Source organism: Strigops habroptila, chromosome 10 (assembly GCF_004027225.2).
Source record: "Strigops habroptila isolate Jane chromosome 10, bStrHab1.2.pri, whole genome shotgun sequence".
In the NCBI taxonomy this organism is placed as follows: Eukaryota; Metazoa; Chordata; class Aves; order Psittaciformes; family Psittacidae; genus Strigops; species Strigops habroptila.
The window spans coordinates 19941173-19960754 of NC_046359.1; the positions used below are offsets into that span (position 1 = coordinate 19941173).

The window sequence follows — 19582 nt, forward strand, 5'->3', positions numbered from 1 at the left end:
ATTTCTATTCCTGTTTAAGTTATGTTTGTGTCCTCAGATAGTGCTCTTAACTTTTGAGTTAAGATCCTAGAAGTAAAACTGCCTTTTCCCTCAGACTGCTTCTAAACTAACTTTTGAGAATAGGGAGGAGTGATCAAAGATCAGGTGCAAAAAAAAAAAAAACCAACCCAGCTAGGAAATTGTCATGAGAAAGGAGAGATTTAGAAGCACTTCTGTAAAGTCTATGTAGTCCCCATCCTGGGTTCATAAGGAACCATAAACATTTAAAGAGAGCAAGTGTCTGTTAATTTTGGTGTTTCAAAGGTAGCATTTTTTCACTTTAAAGGTAGTGTTGATACAGAGTAAACCAGAAAAAAACATCAGGATCCACTGTCAGTTTTACAGAAACTATTTTCAGAACAGAGTAGCTTGTCCACAACCTGTTACCTATGGCATGGCAAACCTTTTCTTAGCCCAAATTATAGTGTAAATGTATATAGACTTAAAGCAAATTTGAACGTCCTACAGACACCATAGATTCTTCTGAAGATCCAGTATTCAAGATGGAAAAGATAGGAGAAGCTACCACAGGATCACTGCACACCAAGCAACAATTCCCACCCATAGTTTTCTGGACAAAGGAACAGTAGTGACAGAAACAGAGCTAATTCGGGTACAGGCTAATGGAGCTATATTTAAAAAAAAAAAAAAGGCACAGTCGTGACTTTCACAGAGTTAAACCTGCAGGAGTGGGTGAGTACTGAGACCCTCGGCAGTTCTTAAGCAAAAGCAACATACAGCAATAAAGGCTGACACTGAGTTAAGAAGACCCTTATAGTTTGTGAATTAGGAAAGGTTTCTGGATTGTTTCCTCTTTGCAAGTTGTGGTGAGTCTTTTGCTTTCTTGGGAAGCTGCTTTTGGAGGCACACACTAACTGTTTGCTTTCTTTGTCTATGGCAGTGTCTGGAGGTCGTAGCCGCTTGCACCTTATTGACCTGGGTAGCTGTGTGAAAGTGCTCAGCAAAAACCGGGAAGGAAGCTCTGGCCTCTGTCTCTCACTGTCAGCACTGGGTAATGTCATCCTCGCCCTTGTCAATGGAAGCAAACACATCCCGTACAAGTAAGTGGTATTCTCTGTTGCACCTAATGAGAAGCTCTGGGCCTGAGGCAGACTTGGGGTAATCAGTGAGACAGTCTGCTGGGGTCGGTGCAGCCTTCTTGAGGTACAGCAAAACCTGCCTAAGGTTCAGTGACAAATGATCTAACCTTACGTCTGTTAGTTACACTGTATTTGGCATTCAGGTTTCAAAGGAAGAAGCTTGTTGAAATAGGACCTTACGTGTCTGAAAGATTTTAAGGGTCAAAGTTCAGCACACTAGGATTTTGTTTTCTAGGAGTGTTCAAAGATTTTTTTAATGTTTCAAAGCATTTGAGAACCAGTTTCTTGTTTGCTCCACAGAGACAAATGTTGCTGCCATAAGGCAGCACTATGGAGAAAAATACTTTGCTGTTCATTGTGCAGAGTTTAGTTTCCTGAAAAAATGTGTCACAATGGGTATGCATGTATGTCATGAGATTCTTTATGTGATCCAAGGTTATTTTGCATTTTATTCTTGTATGGTTTGAATCTCAGTGTCAGCCTTTCACTTGTGAAAAAGAAGTATGCCCTATTTGTCACACTAGACAAGTGGCCTTTGCTACTGCAGGTAGCTTCTGGGAAACTAGAGGAATTACTCACCTAGTCGGTATGTTTTGTACTCATTTCTCTTCACCATTGTCTCACCCCATTTGTCATGTGTGCAGGTCTGAAAGTTTGGATTCATTACCCAGCCCAGACAGTCATACAGCCTTACTATTGAGAAGTTTCTGATTTTGTGAATGATATTGCTTTTCTCCAGCCTAAAGCCTAGGGAGCAGCAACTAGCATCACAGGAATGGCTTACAGTAGTATCTTGTAATCAAACTGCTAATGAGTATCACCAATCATGAAGGACATGTATATGAGATTGGGAGTTAGGAACAACAGGATGGCATAAAAAACAAACCATGTCATTTACATAGCATATTTCAGTCCACACATTTTACTCTTTTAATCATTTTAAAGGCTGCAAGCATCATAATTTTCTCATGTTCGTTCGAGATTGCAAGGTATTGACAAGTTTTACTTCTTCGGTTTTGTCTTCATTTTGGAAAATAAAGATGAATTGAGGTGGATTATAATTTTATTTTTCTTCTAACATTTATTTTCCAAAATTATTTGGCAGTCTGGGCTTAAAACATGCTCTCTGGAAATATTCCTGGAGCTCAGTCAGATTGGAATTCAGTGAAGGGCCAACCAAATTTGTACATATAAACATTATTAAATGTTTTGTAGATCATGCACCTACTCATAACATCAAGATAGCTTGAACTCTGTGCTTCACAAAGCGTACCTCAAACTATGCTTATCAAAAACCTGTCTTCCTTCCTCTTGGGTTTTATGTGTTGATGGGAAGGCCAACTGTAGAAATAGAAAAAGTTATGTTAATGATGCTTCCTAGGCTAGAACTAAACATACAAGAAATAGTTACCAAATACAACAGCTGTCTTCTGTCTTTCCTGGCAATGGCTGACTGGGAGAAAAGCGCTATCAAACACATCTTCTACTTACTGCACTACCTATCTCTTTCTGCTGTGATTCCCAGTTGCTGCACTTCTGAGCTTATACAGCCAGAGGTGCCAGCATACTTGCTCATCAATGTCCGTACTGCTAAAAGAAGATAAAAGCTCTCTCCAGACCAGCATCTCCTCTTGAATTCACTCCTGTAAGAGCAGGTATTATCAATACAGAAAAGTGGTTGGTCATCTATAAATCAGAGGCAATGTATTTCTTTCTAAGGACAACTTTAAAAATGTAATTTGAAAAACATACTGGCATATTTTGGAGCAAATTTTGTTCGCTTCTTGCCGAGAAAAGTCCAGAAAGCCTTTTTTTCCAAATGCGATCTGTTCATGAGCAATGTAAATAAGAGTCTTGGTGGCTGAGTGCAAACAAGCATTGTTTGCTCAGTGATCCGTCAATATAGGTGTATATGACTCCTTGGTGGAGAAGAGAGGAAGGAGGGGTGGGTGGGTGTGCTTCACTGTAGAAGAGACTGAGCATCCCATGGTCTGATGTGATATATGTTCAGCAGCACATCTTGTTTAGCGCAGTGGCTAGGCTACCTAGCTGAGATAATTTCCCTTTCTTTAGGGGTGTTGTCTTTCACTGTTAAAAATAAAATTAAAATTTTGTTAACTGCCTCTTTTGAGTGGGACCAAAAGAACCCAAAGAACAGAGGTGTTTCCTTATGTGACAGCACTGCACATTGTGTCTGTGGTCTCAATGAATTTCCATAGAGCAGCAGACAAAATGGAGCATCTTTTCTTTATCTGAGCTATTGAACAGCCAGTAAGTATTTTGTAGCAGCCTGTCAGTAGGCACTGCATGGCTTCCTGGGAGCCCAGATACTTACAATTTCATAGGCATCAGGTTTTCTCTTTCTGTAGAAATTTCGTTCTCTAAACTCTGAGGGGCTGTAGGCTCCTAAGATCCCTTCAGTGCTGTACCCAGCTTTATCTCTGCAGGTAGTAGCTGTAGGTAAAAGCTTGTTCAGTTTCATAGCTGGTACAAGCCTATGCTACTGCATTGCCTTCAGTGGGCTGTGTGTTTATACCAGAGATGAATTTCCCTCTCTGCCAGCAGTCTATGAAAAACGCATGCTGCTTTTCAGCACGTATTGCATTATTTTTTTTCTTACCCATAAGGCTAAGCCTTCGAAGCCATTAAGTTGGAATCTTTCTCACTTGGGAACACCCCCACCCACCCCCATTTTGGGAATAGTAACACGGATTAGAACACACTAGCTTCAGCAGGAACTTGTCTACTAAAAGTTGTGAGAGAGTAATGTAGACATTCTCAGACATCAAACAATGCAGGTTGATATGGTTTGTGATCTTGTCCTGCATTAAAGTTAAATTCAGCAGAATGGGCAAGAATCTTTATAATGGGCAACTACATGCAGCTAGTGAGTGACCAGGCTATGAGTTCTGTGAGTTTGTGTCTTTCATATATGTACTTATAATCTTTCTAATATCTCTCTCAGTGGATTCTCTCTTTGTCACTATTAATATCCAGACCTATTTTGAACCTTACTAAGCACATCATTCTGTCATGGTATGAACCTGTGAGTTCCTCCAGCTGAGCATGTTATATAAAAACAGAATTTTTAGTTTGATGTAAATACATTGCCAGTTGATTTCACCAGTTTCTTTTGCTCTTGAGTTACGAGAAAATCCCTCAAAAGACTGGGCAAGAATTATTTTCTCCACAGGAACGTCAAATATCTTTATAAAAATTGAGAAGGGACCCTTGCAAGCCCAAAGAAGAGAAGGGGAATCAGCTCCTTCCTGACCAGGTTTGACGGGGCTCAAATCTGCTCCAGAAGGAGGGTTTTCCTAAGTGGCAGTAATTGTTAGTGCCATTTTTTTTTTCTTTTGAAGAACATTTCAGCTTTACATTAGTGCTATGTTATCTGCCTCTGATTTCCAAGATAAATGTGTTTTAAACCTTCAAATGAATACCCATTTACACAAACTCCAGATACTGGTTTGTATAGCTCACTATTCAAAAATTACTCCAGTTGCTAGGCGACAGGAGTGGTAATAATTCATGGTAATGTTGTTTTGGAAATAATCACTTTTATACATTTTAATGACTATGAGAGTGTAAGAAACTGTTTAGGAAAGTGCAAGGCTGTATGAATTTCTCTTTTAGAAAATATTGCTTGTTTTATTTAATGGGCTTCTCTCTTAATTGCTTTCCCAATGTGCTAGTGATTCTGGAAGGATCCTGTATTTTGAACTACATGCTTAAGCTTATCCAAGGGAGGAGTCTTGTCCATAAAATAGATATGTGTGAGTCAAAAGCATGAATTTTATTCTTGGTACTTCTGCTTCTCTGTCATATGGTTGCAGTTTCTCCCAGATCTTACATGCTGGTATTGTTTTTCTTAATCCTATCTATAGAAAATAAAATGGTGTTAAGTGACTGGTGCAAGGTTGCACAAGAGGTTTAGTGGCAGAGCCACCATGTTTTAAGATCTAATCTGGTGCTTAAACCATGGGCTAATCCATTCTTTCTTTCTTCATGACCTTTGGAAAATAATTTATTTCTGTATTTATTTAATTATTCCCATTTATAAAACTGAGCTAGAAAAAAATTGAAGTAGGACTTTGTAAAGGGCATTCAGACCTGGCAAAAAGCAGTAATAACGCATTAACTATTGCTAGGATTCTGTTAGCTTTTTTTTTTTCCACTTTTTTTTCACTTTTTTTAGAGTTAAGGACTCACATAAATGGTCCTAATGGGATGCAAAATCTGATTTATTTTTTTTTTTAAGGGTAGATGATTATTGCTTTTAAGTGAAAAGGAGAAAAGGGAAAGTGATTTATTACAGTATTGTGGTATAAAAGATGAGCCTAAAGAATATGCTCTATATTGGATATTTTCTTTAAATTGTTAGTCAATTATTGGAGTAAAAATGAAAATTAGATTTGGATGTATCCAATAATTCAGATTCTTTTCTTGGTTAAATGGGTGTTATCTATCTGCAGTTGTTTCCTTTGTGTAAACAAACTGTGTGTGAAGAGAACTGGGGTCCCAGCTATCTTTTGTTTATATATTTTACTTTTGCATTTATCGCATGAGTTAGATTATTTTTCTCAGAAGAAATGTCAGTGAAAACTTTTCAGGAAGAGACAAGGAAAGCTACGAACCAGCTCACAATATAATTCTTGTACAATAACTAGTATTAGTACTGGAGATTTTATCCTTATTTACGACTCATACTAAGTCTTAGTTTTGTGGGATTCACACAGCCATGTCTGCTTACTAGGCCTAAGAATTTAATGCCAGAATTGAACTATATGCCCAGTAAGCAATCCCTTCAACGGTTACCTAAAATATTTTTTTTTTTTGAGAGATTTCAATCACTTTTGCTTTCCACTGCTGTATCCACTAGTCTTCTGTTTCTTGCTTTTGCTTCTGCTTAATGAGAACACCATAAAAAGACCACAGAAAGCCTCATAAAAATTTGGTGCCACCTTTGGAATCTCCAATCTTTCTGTCTTAATTTAGTATTGAATAGATTAGAAGTGGATGAAGTAGAGTTTTGCTGGTTTACTTGTGGAAGTGTGAGAGCAGAAGGGGAAATAAAGAGTGAAAATGAGGACATGAGTGACAGCTGAAGCAGAATCCCATGACTGGGAAATGGCCCAAAATGAATGGAATAACTCCCTCTGAGAGACACTGAGATAATGTGTAGAGACAGCAATCCACAGAGAAGAACTGGGAAGCAAAAGAGAAGAAGAAATGAGGCAATTGCAAAAAAAAAAAAAAGGAATAAGCCTAAGAAACACCCCTGAATGATCCAATTGTAGCAGAGTGGTCAATAGAGATTTTGTATGTGAAATAGTTCCTAATTAGCTATCAAAACCAGGATCTGCTCAGAAACAAAAGATTTTTTTCATGGTCTTGGCAGCTAGGTTGTATACACCAGAGCCTTGGCTAACAGACGCTGAACTCATTGGAGCAATGTCATGTTATATACCAGCTGAGGACCTGGCCTTAGGTGCATGCTCTTTGACACTAGCCAGAGCACTTTGGCAACATGGAAGAGCAATGCAGTTGCCAGCAAGAGCACTGAAACGCTGTCAGTGTGGATATAATGAGGACTTGGAGCATCTGGCAGTTACTTTCACCTTTGGGGGTGACTTTCACCTTCTGTAGCTGACAGTTTTATTGGGTTGAATTTCTGACAATTTTCTTCTTTATTCCAGGCAACTACATAAAATAGATGGAATCAGGGATGCACAGTCTGTGAATGTAAGAATGCATGGTCTGTGAATGTAATTTAATCTGCAACTCAGGAGCATAACAGATTTTGCATGCTCCAGCAATCGCTGTTGTAGTGTTTATCAACAATGCACTTTATTGTAGGACAGTTTGTACAGCTGATAGTGCAGATTTGAGCTTTATCTGCACGTCTTACAGTATTGTGTTTCATCATCAAGTTAATGAAAGATAGTAGACAAAATCCTCAAGGAAAGCTACAGTAGAGCTGCCATTCCCCAGCTTTCTCAGTCCTGCCAGATTGGCAATATGATAATAATTGGAGCAGAGATGTCTGTGGGCATGTGTAATGGATGGAAGTGTTGCATTCACTGAGCCTGATCCACTGTTACACAGACCTCAGCTGACACGGCTCCATTCTGCACAAGTGTTCAAGTGGAAAGAATCAGGCCTCATGAGTTAGCTCTTTTAATGCTCTTTGAACCACTCCACAAATTACTTCTTTACAGATACTGTAACAAGCAAATAATGATGTACTGCAAAGTGAAATGAGAAGGGAAGTGCTTGTGGTTTATACTCAGATTTAATAGCAATTACTAATTGCATTTAGTCAGTCATTCCTATCAATCAGCAGCAGATAGCTGCATTGTGGAAGGACACTGCTTTGGTCCTTGGCCAGCACAGACATGACTGGTAATGAACAAGCAATCCAGTAGCGTGCAGTTATTGCTGAAATATAACTTGAATGGGACCCAAATAGGCCATTGTGGTGATTTCATATACAAATGAATCTGTACTTAATTCATTAAAATACCATTTTGAACCTTCAGTCAGGATATCCAACAGTTTATTCCCACCTGTTCCACAACTGGTTCAGGCTCAATTGAACATTAATACATATTCCCTCATGGAAATGTGATGATAATTCATTTCACTTTAAATTGAACAATTTTTAAATAGTCATATTCTTGGAATAATTAGCTCTTGTGCAATGCAGCAAATAATCAAAAAGCATGTAGTAATATTTATTAACCTCACTTCATGGTTTTGGTTATCTCAGATTTCTTGAATAGTTGCATATGGATATGATCTGTGAAATTAACTTTCATTTTTCTACTGATCCTTCTTTCCCTGCACAAAACCAGTGTGACTCAGGGCAAGGGAGCAGAGACATCCTACTGCAGACAACCAAATAAAATAGCTAATTTTTTTATAATGCCATTATGGTTCAGAGTTGAGCATCTCATTGCTAAGAAGAGGTTACAGGCTGTAGAGAATTTAAAAGAAAAGCAAGAAGAATTATGAATGGTCTGAGATGAAAGGGTTATTCACCTGGAGGAACGCTGTGATGGAAATAAAGCTTCATAGCTTGCTGGGAAAAGAGGCGTCTGAGAGGGGAGATGGCAATTACTCTGTAGTATTTCAAGGATGTGAATACACATAGGGAGAGAGAACTGTTTCTGGTGAGACGAAGTGGCAGGATAGTTTCTTAGCCTTAAGTAGAAAGAGGAATACAAACTTTAAAGCATGATAAGAGATCCCTGTTAGTGGAATAAATAACTTCCCAAGAGCTGAAGTGAACGTTTCATTGTTAGAATGATTTAAAAGCAAAATAAACATGTAACTAACAAATATCAATTAACAGTTATATGATAAACAGTTACAGATTAGTTAGGGGCTAGGTTTATGCAATTTAAGTGAGTTCTGGCTCCGGATCATTGACAGTTTTCAGTAGCAGTATTTGCATTTTGATAATGTATCTTCATCCATGTTTGGAAGATGTTTGCACATGGCATGCAGTCATACAAATAATAAACCATGTTCTAATGTGTCTGTTAGAATCTCCTCTGCTTTTAAGAGTTTGAAAACTAGCAGTTGGCGGGATTGTTATACTAGTATGGCATCAAAGGAATCCAGGAAGTCTCAACAGTGTCTCTCTCAAGACTACCCTAGCAGGGATATGGGATGTCCAGTCCATTTCTATGCCACATTATTTAACTCAGTTGACCACTTTTATTCCTTCATCTTTTCTTTTTTTAAGCTCTCTTTCTCTTTGAATTGCAAAATCAAATTCTTCCAGTGCTTGATCCAACCCTCAGTGTAAGTCAATGGAAATCTTTTTATTGGGCTTTGGCTTAAGCCCACAGATTAGAAAACATGCTTATATCTAATTAGATGAGATAATCCTCAAATCCTTGCTAAGAGATATTGTATACTCTATTTCATGTTCAGTATTTGATGATTACCAGCTTATTTGTGGAAAGCATGTGGTTAAGTGTTACCTAATGTTGAGTTTATTTGGAATTGGAAGTGACGTAATTGATGGAATTGGCGAATGTGAAAACTGGAAATGTACAATCATCTATTGACTGTTGCAAATGGGACTGTGACCATGAATTTGGAGCTTAAAAATGTTACACAGGAATTTGCCACATAAATGGGGATTTGTGACTACTACAGTGGCACAAGCAGGACTATTTGATTTTCCACTTCAATGTACATAAACAGTATTCATGGCCTTAACTTAAACAAAAACTTGGTTTACATTTTCTGGGCAAATGTTTAAGCAATTTTTCTTCATACACTTTCTTTTCTTGTACTCTGTTTAATACCACCCCCTCAATAGAGTGACAGGCTCTAGAAGCTTTGAAGAGAATTGTGTGGTTGTAAATGGAGAATATTTATATTCAGCCAGTTTGTCTTATTGCTTTGACCTCATAGCAGCCTTCCAGTACGGAGCCTACAAGGATGCTGGAGAGGGACTCTTCATTAGGGACTGTAGTGGTAGGACAAGGGGTAACGGGTTCAAACTTAAACAGGGGAAGTTTAGGTTAGATATAAGGAAGAAGTCTTTACTGTGAGGATGGTGAGGCACTGAAGTAAGTTACCCAGGGAGGTTGTGAATGCTCCATCCCTGGCAGTGTTCATGGCCAGGTTGGACAGAATCTTGGGTGACATGGTTTAGCGTGAGGTGTCCCTGCCCATGGCAGGGGGGTTGGAACTAGATGATCTTAAGGTCCTTTCCAACCCTAACTATTCTGTGGTTCTATGATTCTAATAGAATTCAAATGGCATTGCAACTGCAAGATGTTTTTCCGTACAAACTTTTACTGAAGTTCTTATTTTCATAACACATTTGAGAGGAAGGCAATGGAGACAATCCTCTTGTGCTTTTCAGCCACCAGCTAGCTTCTGCTGGATGATCAAAGTTTTCTGGCTGGTGGTTGCCTCCAGGCTGGTACACAATGAACAGATGTGAAGTGAATTTTTAAAAATATGCATTGACGTTTTCGAATTAAGCAGGCTGGTGAGAGCTGTCTTCTGAAATATTAAAATCCGTGTGCTCCCCTGCTGCAGAGAGAGCTTGTAAGGTGATTTTAATCTTTAAAATTTGGTTTGTTTACGAATGCCATGAGGTGACATGCTTTCTAGCAATATGTGACAAGACTCACTAAAATTAATTTCAGACAGCAGGTTTAACTGTTTTAGCTGTATTTTGTCTCATCTCCCCATCAGCAAAACTGTTCTGCCTGCTATATTTAAAATTATTTTCCAAGGAGTTATTTTTGAGGGGTAGTGGGAGTGACTAAATTATTAGTTTGTACTCTTGGGCAGAAATAAAGCTTCACTCATTTTGAAATCGGTAAAAAAATGTATGTCATACTGTCAGAAATATCAACCCTTCTGCCTCCATTTGGTCCTTTTGGTACAGCTCGTTCTGAAAAGCAGAGAACTAGGTAGCAGAGTGATGGCGATGGGTGCTGCTACAAACCTAGGAGCTATGGAGATACTGTCTTCAGCCTCTATAAACAGAACAAAAGGATAAAGTTGGGAGCTGTCACATAGATGAATGGATTTTGGGGCTTGGTAAAGGATGAACAATATGTTACACTTTGCACTCACTGATTGAAGTCTCCCTCCTGCTGCCCTCACCGTAGGCAGCTTGCACAGCCTGCAGCTTTCCCAGGTGTCCTGCCTGCCTTCAGCAGGAGCTCCAGAGGGCAGGGGTGTCATATAGCTCCCATGTCGCTTGTGCCAGTCCCTTCAGGTAGCTCAGGTTGCACTAGGCACCTATGCCGCTCAACTCAGAGACCACCAGAGAACAAACAAAGTGAGCTGTTAAAAGCATCTCATCATCTTTGTGCAGATGGGACCTGCATCTCCTTGGAGCAGTCGTTTAAGGACTGAACACAATTTTCATGTCTGCGTCTAGCTATAACCAGAGAAGCAGAATCTTTTGTGCTCCTAGACTGCATTTCTTCTCTCTTGAAAACAACATTTTTCACAGGCTCCGTCTGGTGTGCTTTGAAGTTACATGCCTATGCAAGAGGACAGAAATTAGATGCAATATCCAGATCTACCCAGTTGGCATGTACTGCATAACAGAAAAAAAAAATGTTTCCAAAGGTATGGTGTTAGAGAAATAACTGCACTTTTTCAGAGAGGGTGGGAGAGTATTCTAGGAGCTCTGTGTACTTGGTCAGACCATGTCAACCTCCTGAATCCTGCTCATCTCTCTCATCTGCAGACATTGACGGAGTGATAGAGGATTGTTCTCATGTCAGAGGGAAGTGGGAGTAACTGCTGTTGTTGCAATAGTTTACACTGATGTGAAAGAGGGACTGATGGAGGACCAAAGCTGAATGTGATTTGACCTGAAAATACACATTTGTGAAAAAGAACCAGTTGGTACCCTACCACTTTGTGCTCCAGTGAGATTTGTGAAACACACACAATTTTTTTTCAGCCAAGGGTTGAGGCTCCTTACTGTGGAGTGTGTGCTTTACAGAGAAAGTGAGGATGTGCTTTGGTAACCTTTAGGATTTTTACAACATACAGAAAATAAAATAAGCTTTTTAAGCCAGTAACAGATTTTATTTTCTCTTATGACTGCTGCCATTTTGGATGGCTGTGTGCTCTGTGGCATTATAATCAGTGGCTTTTGTTGGTTTTGAGCTACTCTTGATTGCAATTCTATGTGGGCTCCTTTGCCTGGAATCGTTTGTGTGTGTATCACACATAAACATCAAGTACTTTACACAACTGGTGGAGTCCTTTGTGTCCATTTGTAGGTGCCATGTCCATTCCCCTCATGCTTGTCTCAGCGCAGTAAGCCCTGTGGTGATGAGGGTCTTGTCTGGGGCAGAGCTCTGGCTGCTGTAAATCTGAATGTGGTACCACATCTTTCCAGCAGGGGACATTTAGTTGTGGGCCATGAATAAAGAATGTTGCAGGCTCTGTATGAAATTATGGTACGGTAGTATTCAACCCTAGCAGTAACAGTGCTGGTATGTGAGAGCCATTATGACTAGCAATTACATATCTATTTTATTCATTAAACAGCTATGTTATCTCTTAGATGAAAGTAACCTTAAGTTCAGAACACAAATAACTTTCTTAATAATTTTATGTTCCTATCCAAATAGATATAAAAGCAATAGTTGTATACTTCATGGTAAGTATTACCAGTGTGTTGCTTCATGTTAATTCATCTCCCAGAATTACAAAAGTCCAAATGTTTCCTACTAATATCTAATCTATAATCCATATTAAGACTAATGAATTCTGTATTCTTCTCTGTGTATTACCCATTAATTGTGCCAGTAAATGGAGCTTCATATAAGTTCCTTTATAAGACTGCACATTTTGTAAGTTCTGAATTGTTGCGCCAGAAGCCAACTAATAAAATTTATCAACAATTTTTGTCTTAAATACAAAGGGAAGGAGTTAAGTATTCTATGCTGACATTATAAATGATATGCCGCCCATATGACCTTTCACTGCATTTCTCAATACCTGAATGCAAGAATAAATTCTTCTTGGTTAATCTCATAATATACAATAGGAACATGTACGGTGCTTTTTCCTTCAGGCTCTTTTCTCATAGTAAATGAACATCTCTGAGCCCCATGGTCTGGCATTTAAGCATTTCTGACAGTTAAACCTGCAAAACTTTGCATATTTAAGTAGCGAACATTCTTTTGGGAGATCTAGAAAGATGGGCAGAGAGCAGCAAATCTTCGCTTCTCTTGCTGTGCAGGTTCCAAGAAGGGGAGACCTGAGAGATTCTTGCTCCTTTAGCCCATAATAGAAAAATACCCCTCTCCCTACTACTGTATTTAGGAAAAAGGTCCAGTTTCTGGCAGGTCAAAGGCTATGTACTTATTGTCTTAAGATCAGGTCTAGATGAGTGTTAAGAACTCCCTCAACATACTGTGCTCTGTCATTATCCAAGTTTTGAATTGCACAAGTGTAGACCAGCAATGGATGTGTTTGAGTGGTTGATTTAGAGATATAATTGTTTTTTCAAGGCATTACTGTGCATTTTGACTATCTCTGTTTTTGACTCATTCAGAGTGGGAACGAGTAAACACAGGGCACAACACTGGTATTGTTGCCTGAATCTTGTAGCCTTCAGAAAAGAAACTCCAGTGCAGTTAGATTGCAGGAAAGGACATAGCCCCTAAATGTGATCTTGTGCTTCTTCTCAAATATTTCTATCATTGCTCTCAATGTTTATATTGAGATAAATATCTGTTTATATTAATTATTAAATATAGAGCTTTTATATCTCACAATGTCCTTAATTTAACAAGCTTTACAGAATGTGGATCAGGTGCATTTTCCCACCTGTTCCTACCTACATACTACCATCTTTAGTCCTTTGCACTCATTAAGAAGTGGTAACGTTACAAAACATCCTGTTCTTTTCCTTTTTTATCTCCAGTATATTTCAGAAGTAATTTTTATTTATCATGGAGTTCTGGCAAATAACTATGAAGCACTCATTGTCACTGCTGCAGTATTTTTAGTCCATGGTTATTCAGAATCTGAATTCTGGCTGCAGTCTCTCAAATACTTTCATAATCTCAAGCAGGTGGGGAGAAGGAGGCAGGCATACCTGGAAGCCACATTTCTGATTCTAAGGCATTCTGGGGACCCAGTGCCCCATGTTAAACCTTCTGGAGGCTTACCTGTCAACAAGAACCCCAGGATACCTGTTGGGCCACCCCGTTGCCCGACATCTCCGTAGGACACTGTGCACCATGCTGTGACTCTGTCTCTGACAGGTGCCCTCTACTAGCAGCAGTTGCATCCTTGGCAATCCTGTATGGTAGAGTTGTAGGAAACCCACAGGAAAGTGTCCTGACTGCTGTCTCAGTAACCCTGCTCCTAAACATTCCATGATACTATATGTTGATGCCCTTTTATGTGGTGGAGAAGGTCTAGAAAGGAGTGAAGCTCTCACCCTTTTCTGTTTCCTTTTGTATTTGCCAGGTCTGAAATGGAATGGTATGTTCTGCTGTGCTAATTGATTAAATGCCATCTATCATAAGTTAAAGAGATCAAACAGAATTATTTTTTCTCCCATGTTACCATTTAAAACTCTCAATTTTGCTCAGATCATTAGCGTGTAATTTTCAGATGAGCTAGCCAGAAGGTCCCTAAATAAGAATTAGTAGGAAAGATTAGCTAGCAAAGCTAGGCTGGTAAAGAGATGTTGCACTATGGTAATGTGCTAGGTTTATAGTTCATATCTAGCCCTAACCAGTGGTAAGTGCAAGTTGTCAGCATTTGATAGCTAATTGATGTTTCTTGGAATTACACTGCAACAAAAATACTGAAGTGAAGCTTTTTTTATATATGATGAGTTATATATATATAAATGTTGGGGTCAAGTACACCTCTTAGCTATGCTATATGCAAATCAGCTGTGCTGCAGGAAGATTCATATATTGTCAAAACTTGTTTGGTCCCTTCTGCGTCATTATTACTTTTTTCAAATGGTACAGTAATGGCCTTGAAAACAAAACAGGGCCTTTAAGCCATTCGCTATGTATTTAATATGTCATACATCACACACAAAGAAAAATGAAATCCGAACTAGTGGGGGATATTAACAATGCAATAATGACCTGAACTCTTGTAACAGCCCATTTGTTATTGATTGTATTTTCTCCGTGTTCATTTGAGAACTGCTGTCCTGCAGAATTAAGTGGACATAACATCATGACATGGATCTAAAAAATTATAAAGCAGTAATAATCTAAGTCACAAGATATGAAAGACTTACAAGCCTGGCTAACTTGACATCTATGAGCTGAGATTTTTGTCATTGCACAGCTATAATTAGGTGGGTCTAATCACTCTCATAATGCTAATATGGGAAATGTCCTGTCTGTTCTCAGTAGCTGGTGGTGAGAATGACTGCTATGCACAATGCTGTGCTTTAAAACTGTGAAGCAACTGTGTGGCAAGCTCAACAAGCAGGACTGGCTCTGACATATGTGCTCTAAGAGATTTTCAGGCACCGCCTGAGAGGTGGAAGCATACCTGATCACACAATCTCATTGCTAGTCATCTGAATACATTTTTTAATTGGCCATTTAATGGACCATTTCCAATCAGATCTAACACAGGGATAGGCCTTCCAATATCTGAAGTCTGTGCAAGACTCCTGGGACTAGGAGAGGAATGGCAGAAGCAGGCTGGGCCGCGAAGATGTGAAGCCAGCAGTTACCTGCTCCATTGCCTGCTGGCTTACCAGCCAGCTGAGCCTAATGTTGGCCAGCCAGCACACTCAAGCCAGCAAGGATAGAGGAAGGAGCTGCAGCTGGAGGAGATGATTTAGGTGGATATGGCAAAGTGAGGTCATAGGAACTATGCAGAATAGGGGACAAGCAGAAGTGTAGAAAGTGAAGGAACACTTTCCCACAGGAGCACACGACCCCACAGGAAAACTAGTCTTTGTTAATTCCTCTATTCATAGAACAACTTGTTTATTTATTCAGATCCTCGCCATTTGAAATGCAATTAGATGAATGTATTTTCCTGCTGAGTAAAATTCTTAGAGTCAGCAAACTCCTCTTTAAATGATTTGCTCATCAGTGTGTATGGAGGAGGAAGAGGGATAAAGAGAGGAGCTTAAATGTGTTCAATGCTAGATTGTCTGAATTAAGTGATCAATTTTTCTTACTGCAGTAGCTGCAAAGGTTAACACTGAGATGTTAAGAAAGTCCTGCTACAACAAAAATCCAGTATTAGCATTCAGATGTAAGAGCAACAAATCCTGAAAGGCCTGAGTTAAAACTCACTTTAGAGTAAATCCAGACAACAGGTATTGCCCTCTCAGAGGGTGAGTCTTGGAATATCTAGACTGTTTCCAAGACATGGAAATCTGGAACAGCTGTCAGTGCATTTTAATTCAACATGCCTTTCAAAATGGTGATATATTTGGATACAAGCTTCTGGATGCAACCTGATCCTCTGTTTTATGCGGACATAATATCTAATGTCTGAATTTCTGGGTGAAAGAACAGTGGTAAATTTAATCTGTGTAGACGTGAGTAAATAACTGAATTGTTGTTCCCTGAGAAATGATTAGTTAAGCTGAAGAAGACAAAGAGCTGTAAGATGCACATCAGGTAGTGAAGACTGATGAGACAACAGTAGCTAGCATTGAAGTGGGAGCTATGAGAATAGAGGGAAGGCCACTGGGGAAGTTCTTCAAGGACCAGGGTTGGGAGAGATTTTATTTAGTGTATTATCAACAGCCTTGGCAGACAAAGCAGGAGCATGCTAATCATAGTACACAAAGCTGAGAGCCATCATCTGTACAACGGAAGATCAGAATATTATAGAGGAGCAGCTGTGGGACCTCGAGGACTACAGTAATGGAAATGGCACTAATGCAAGGGATTGCCCTGGTGGACTGCTAACAATTTCTACTGAATTCTCATCAGCTCATCAACTAGAAAGGGGGTGGGGTGTGTGTGCTTATTTAGGCATATTGGTTAATGATCACAGGTGTCCACAGCTGATGTAACAGTGAGAAGGTAATGAAATCTGAGGAGGTGTTGGGAATGACAGCAGAAAAATAGTAATGCTCTTGTACAAGGGGTTAGTGATTCCTCTCCTGGATACAGCCCTGGTCACCCATATATATGAAGGATGAATTGAGGCTGAAACAAGTACAAGAAAGACTGACAAGGGGAGCAGGATAGCTTGTCATGTGAGAGGAGATGAAATGAATTTGGCTTGCATACCCAAATAGAGTTAGGCAATAGAGAGAGCATGAAAAAGAGCATAAGTGGTGTCTGTACATGTGGCAGGAGCATTTCCAACCCCAGGGAGTGAAAGCAATGGAAACCAAAGCGCATGGGCAAATAGGTGAGTAGGTGGCTTCCAGCTTGCTGCTCTGAAATGGAGTGCAGATGCCAAGGAGAGAGTGCAAGACTAGATTGAGTACTTTGCCAAAATATTCTTGCAGCTCAGCTATTTTCAGCTGCATGAATTCCTGAGCTTCAACAGTGGCTTTGTAAACAGACGGGGGACCTTCCAGGCACATTGTAAATGAGTCCAGTTTGGGGCTTTTTGAAGACGGTTGAAGGTTGAAGGAGCTTTTTATGAGAAACTGGCTCAACTTCTCTTAAAAATTTTATTTTAGTGCTTCTTGGATTTTAAACAGCTAACTCTTCAATAGATACCCTTTTATAATTTAAAAATAAATATACACAAGCATTAGTAGCTGTATATTGCTTTCTGGCACTCACAAATCTATTCTGACTACCAATATTGTGGAGAGGCAGCTATTAGCATGGAAAAATTTGAATTTACAGTTGATTTTCTGGGTGTAATAGATACCTATCAAACTCTAAAGCATGCTCTGGTTACATCAGGTAAAACTGCAAGCTATGTAACAGCTCCTAAATGGCAAGTTTAAAAGAGTTCCTTTCCTTTGCAGTTACAGGCTATTAGGAGATCTCTGAAGTACTGGAAATAGAAGAACCTATTGAGGAACTTGTCTAATTAATGGTATTATAGTGGGCAAAATAAATAGACAAATCTGTTAAAAGGAGGAGCGAAACTTCAGATAACATGAAAAATGCATGTGCATCATTAATATTTTAAATTGCTGCATAGATGAAGATAAATGTATTTGATACAGCCTATCTCCAAATGGTTTAAATAGCAAATGTATATACATTAAAAATCTTTATATATTGATTTGGCCATGTTTACTTACAGTACATTGTACTTGTATGGAGACTGGAGTCCCTCGAGTTTTATTTGGAGTCTCTGTGAATAAAGTATGGAGTGTGAGAGGGATAAAACAACCAAACATTTAGTTTTCTTGTGCCTGTGTTTATAGATGACAAAATTCCCACTGCCCTGCAGCAGCTGCTAGATTTGGCCCTACGCTGCCAAAAATGTCATCATAAAACTGCTTGTGGTTCCACAGTTTAACTTCAATGCCATATATTTGACTTCAGAAGATACTATTTTATTCATACCTCTGAAGCACCTCTCCTATGAAGATGGGCTGAGAGTTGGGCTTGTTCATGCTGGAGAAGAGAAGGCTCAGAGGAAACCTTACAGCAGCCTTACAGTACCTAAAGGGGCCTACAAGAAATCTGGAGAGCGACAAGGGCATGTAGTGACAGGACAAGGGGGAATGGCTTTAAACTAACAGAGGGGAAATTAAGATTAGATATTAGAAGGAGATTCTTTACTGTGAGGGCAGCAAGACTCTGGAACAGGTCGCCCAGAGAAGCTGTGGCTGCCCCATCCCTGGCAGTGTTCAAGGCCAGGCTGGATGGGCTTTTGAGCAACCTGGTCTAGTGGAAGGTGTCCCTGCCCATGGCAGGGTGAAACTGGATGATGTTTAAGGTGCCTTTCAATTTTAACCATTCTATGATTCTCAGAAAGAATGTGTAAAGTTAGACAGCTAAGTCCATACTTAGCCACCATACTGCTGACTCAGATTTTTTGAAGGAGAGGCATGCACATTTGCTAGAATCTGTGCATATTACCTGTACATGCCAATACAGAATTCTTAAATAACATGGTTTTTTAATTCCTAGATGGTTTGGAGCTGAGCAACTGAGATTAGCTGATCAGTGGGAGATGAAACATAAAAAATTCCCCATTTTGGAACTTGCTTCACCTGCTTGATTCCCATCCTAGGTTAGCCAATCACTTGATTGCCGCAAAGTCCATCTTCCTTGCCATTGGATAGGGATTGCTGCTTTTAGCAGCTTTTAGCAGTTTCCTTCTTCTCTGTGAAGAGTTTGGAGCTCTATGTGACGAAGAATTTAAGAGGTAATAAATTGATTACCAGAGATGGAAGCATGCCTTGAGGCTTCTGACTGTTTATTTTGATTTAATGCTGCTAGTTTAATATTTTCATTGGTTTACTTTGTGTTTTGACAGCTTACAGTTAAGACCTACTTTTATATGACTGCATATTTTTTGATCTGTTGATCTAAATGAACAGTTCTGAGAGCATCAGCGTCAAGAAAATGATGTTTCTAAAAATTTGTCGCTTAATTTTGACATCCAAAAGGGTATAAATACTGGCTGAAAATTCCTCTGTGGTTGGGAATTTCTCATCTATCTGCTTTTTCTGGTGTGGTCATGAGTGGAGTTTAAGGAGTTTCAGTCTTTTGTCTGTGGGAGCACAGATTGATTTCTCTCCATCCATCCAGCTATCAATTCTCACAGCATTTATAGAGACTTACTATCTTTGAGGCTTTCATATTATTTTCTCAAAGTTTCTTCAAATTGGCCAACAGTCTAGAAGTTTATTGCTGGAGGTGAGGAGGCAAGCTTGTGCACAGGTGCATAGGCAGTATGAACTCTTAAACCTAACTTTCTTCAGGAATACATCTAGTGAGTAGCATAGATGAACTGTATAATTTTCATAATACTGATGACAGCCAAAATGTGCC

The 19582-nt window shown here is 39.3% G+C and overlaps 1 protein-coding gene across 4 annotated transcripts in view; it reads left to right on the forward strand.

Annotated features, from left to right (window-relative positions):
• The window catches only part of KIF26B (kinesin family member 26B), a 305074-nt gene that overhangs the window by 246017 nt on the left and 39475 nt on the right, over positions 1-19582 (forward strand). For all 4 annotated transcript variants that reach the window (XR_003993480.2, XR_003993481.2, XM_030499568.2 and 1 more), the window contains exon 10: positions 941-1100. Coding sequence is in view for 2 of the 4 variants with exons in the window: in XM_030499568.2 (XP_030355428.1) it covers positions 941-1100 (160 nt within the window). In the remaining 2 variants the exon portion in view is untranslated. The remainder of the gene's footprint in view (positions 1-940; positions 1101-19582) is intronic.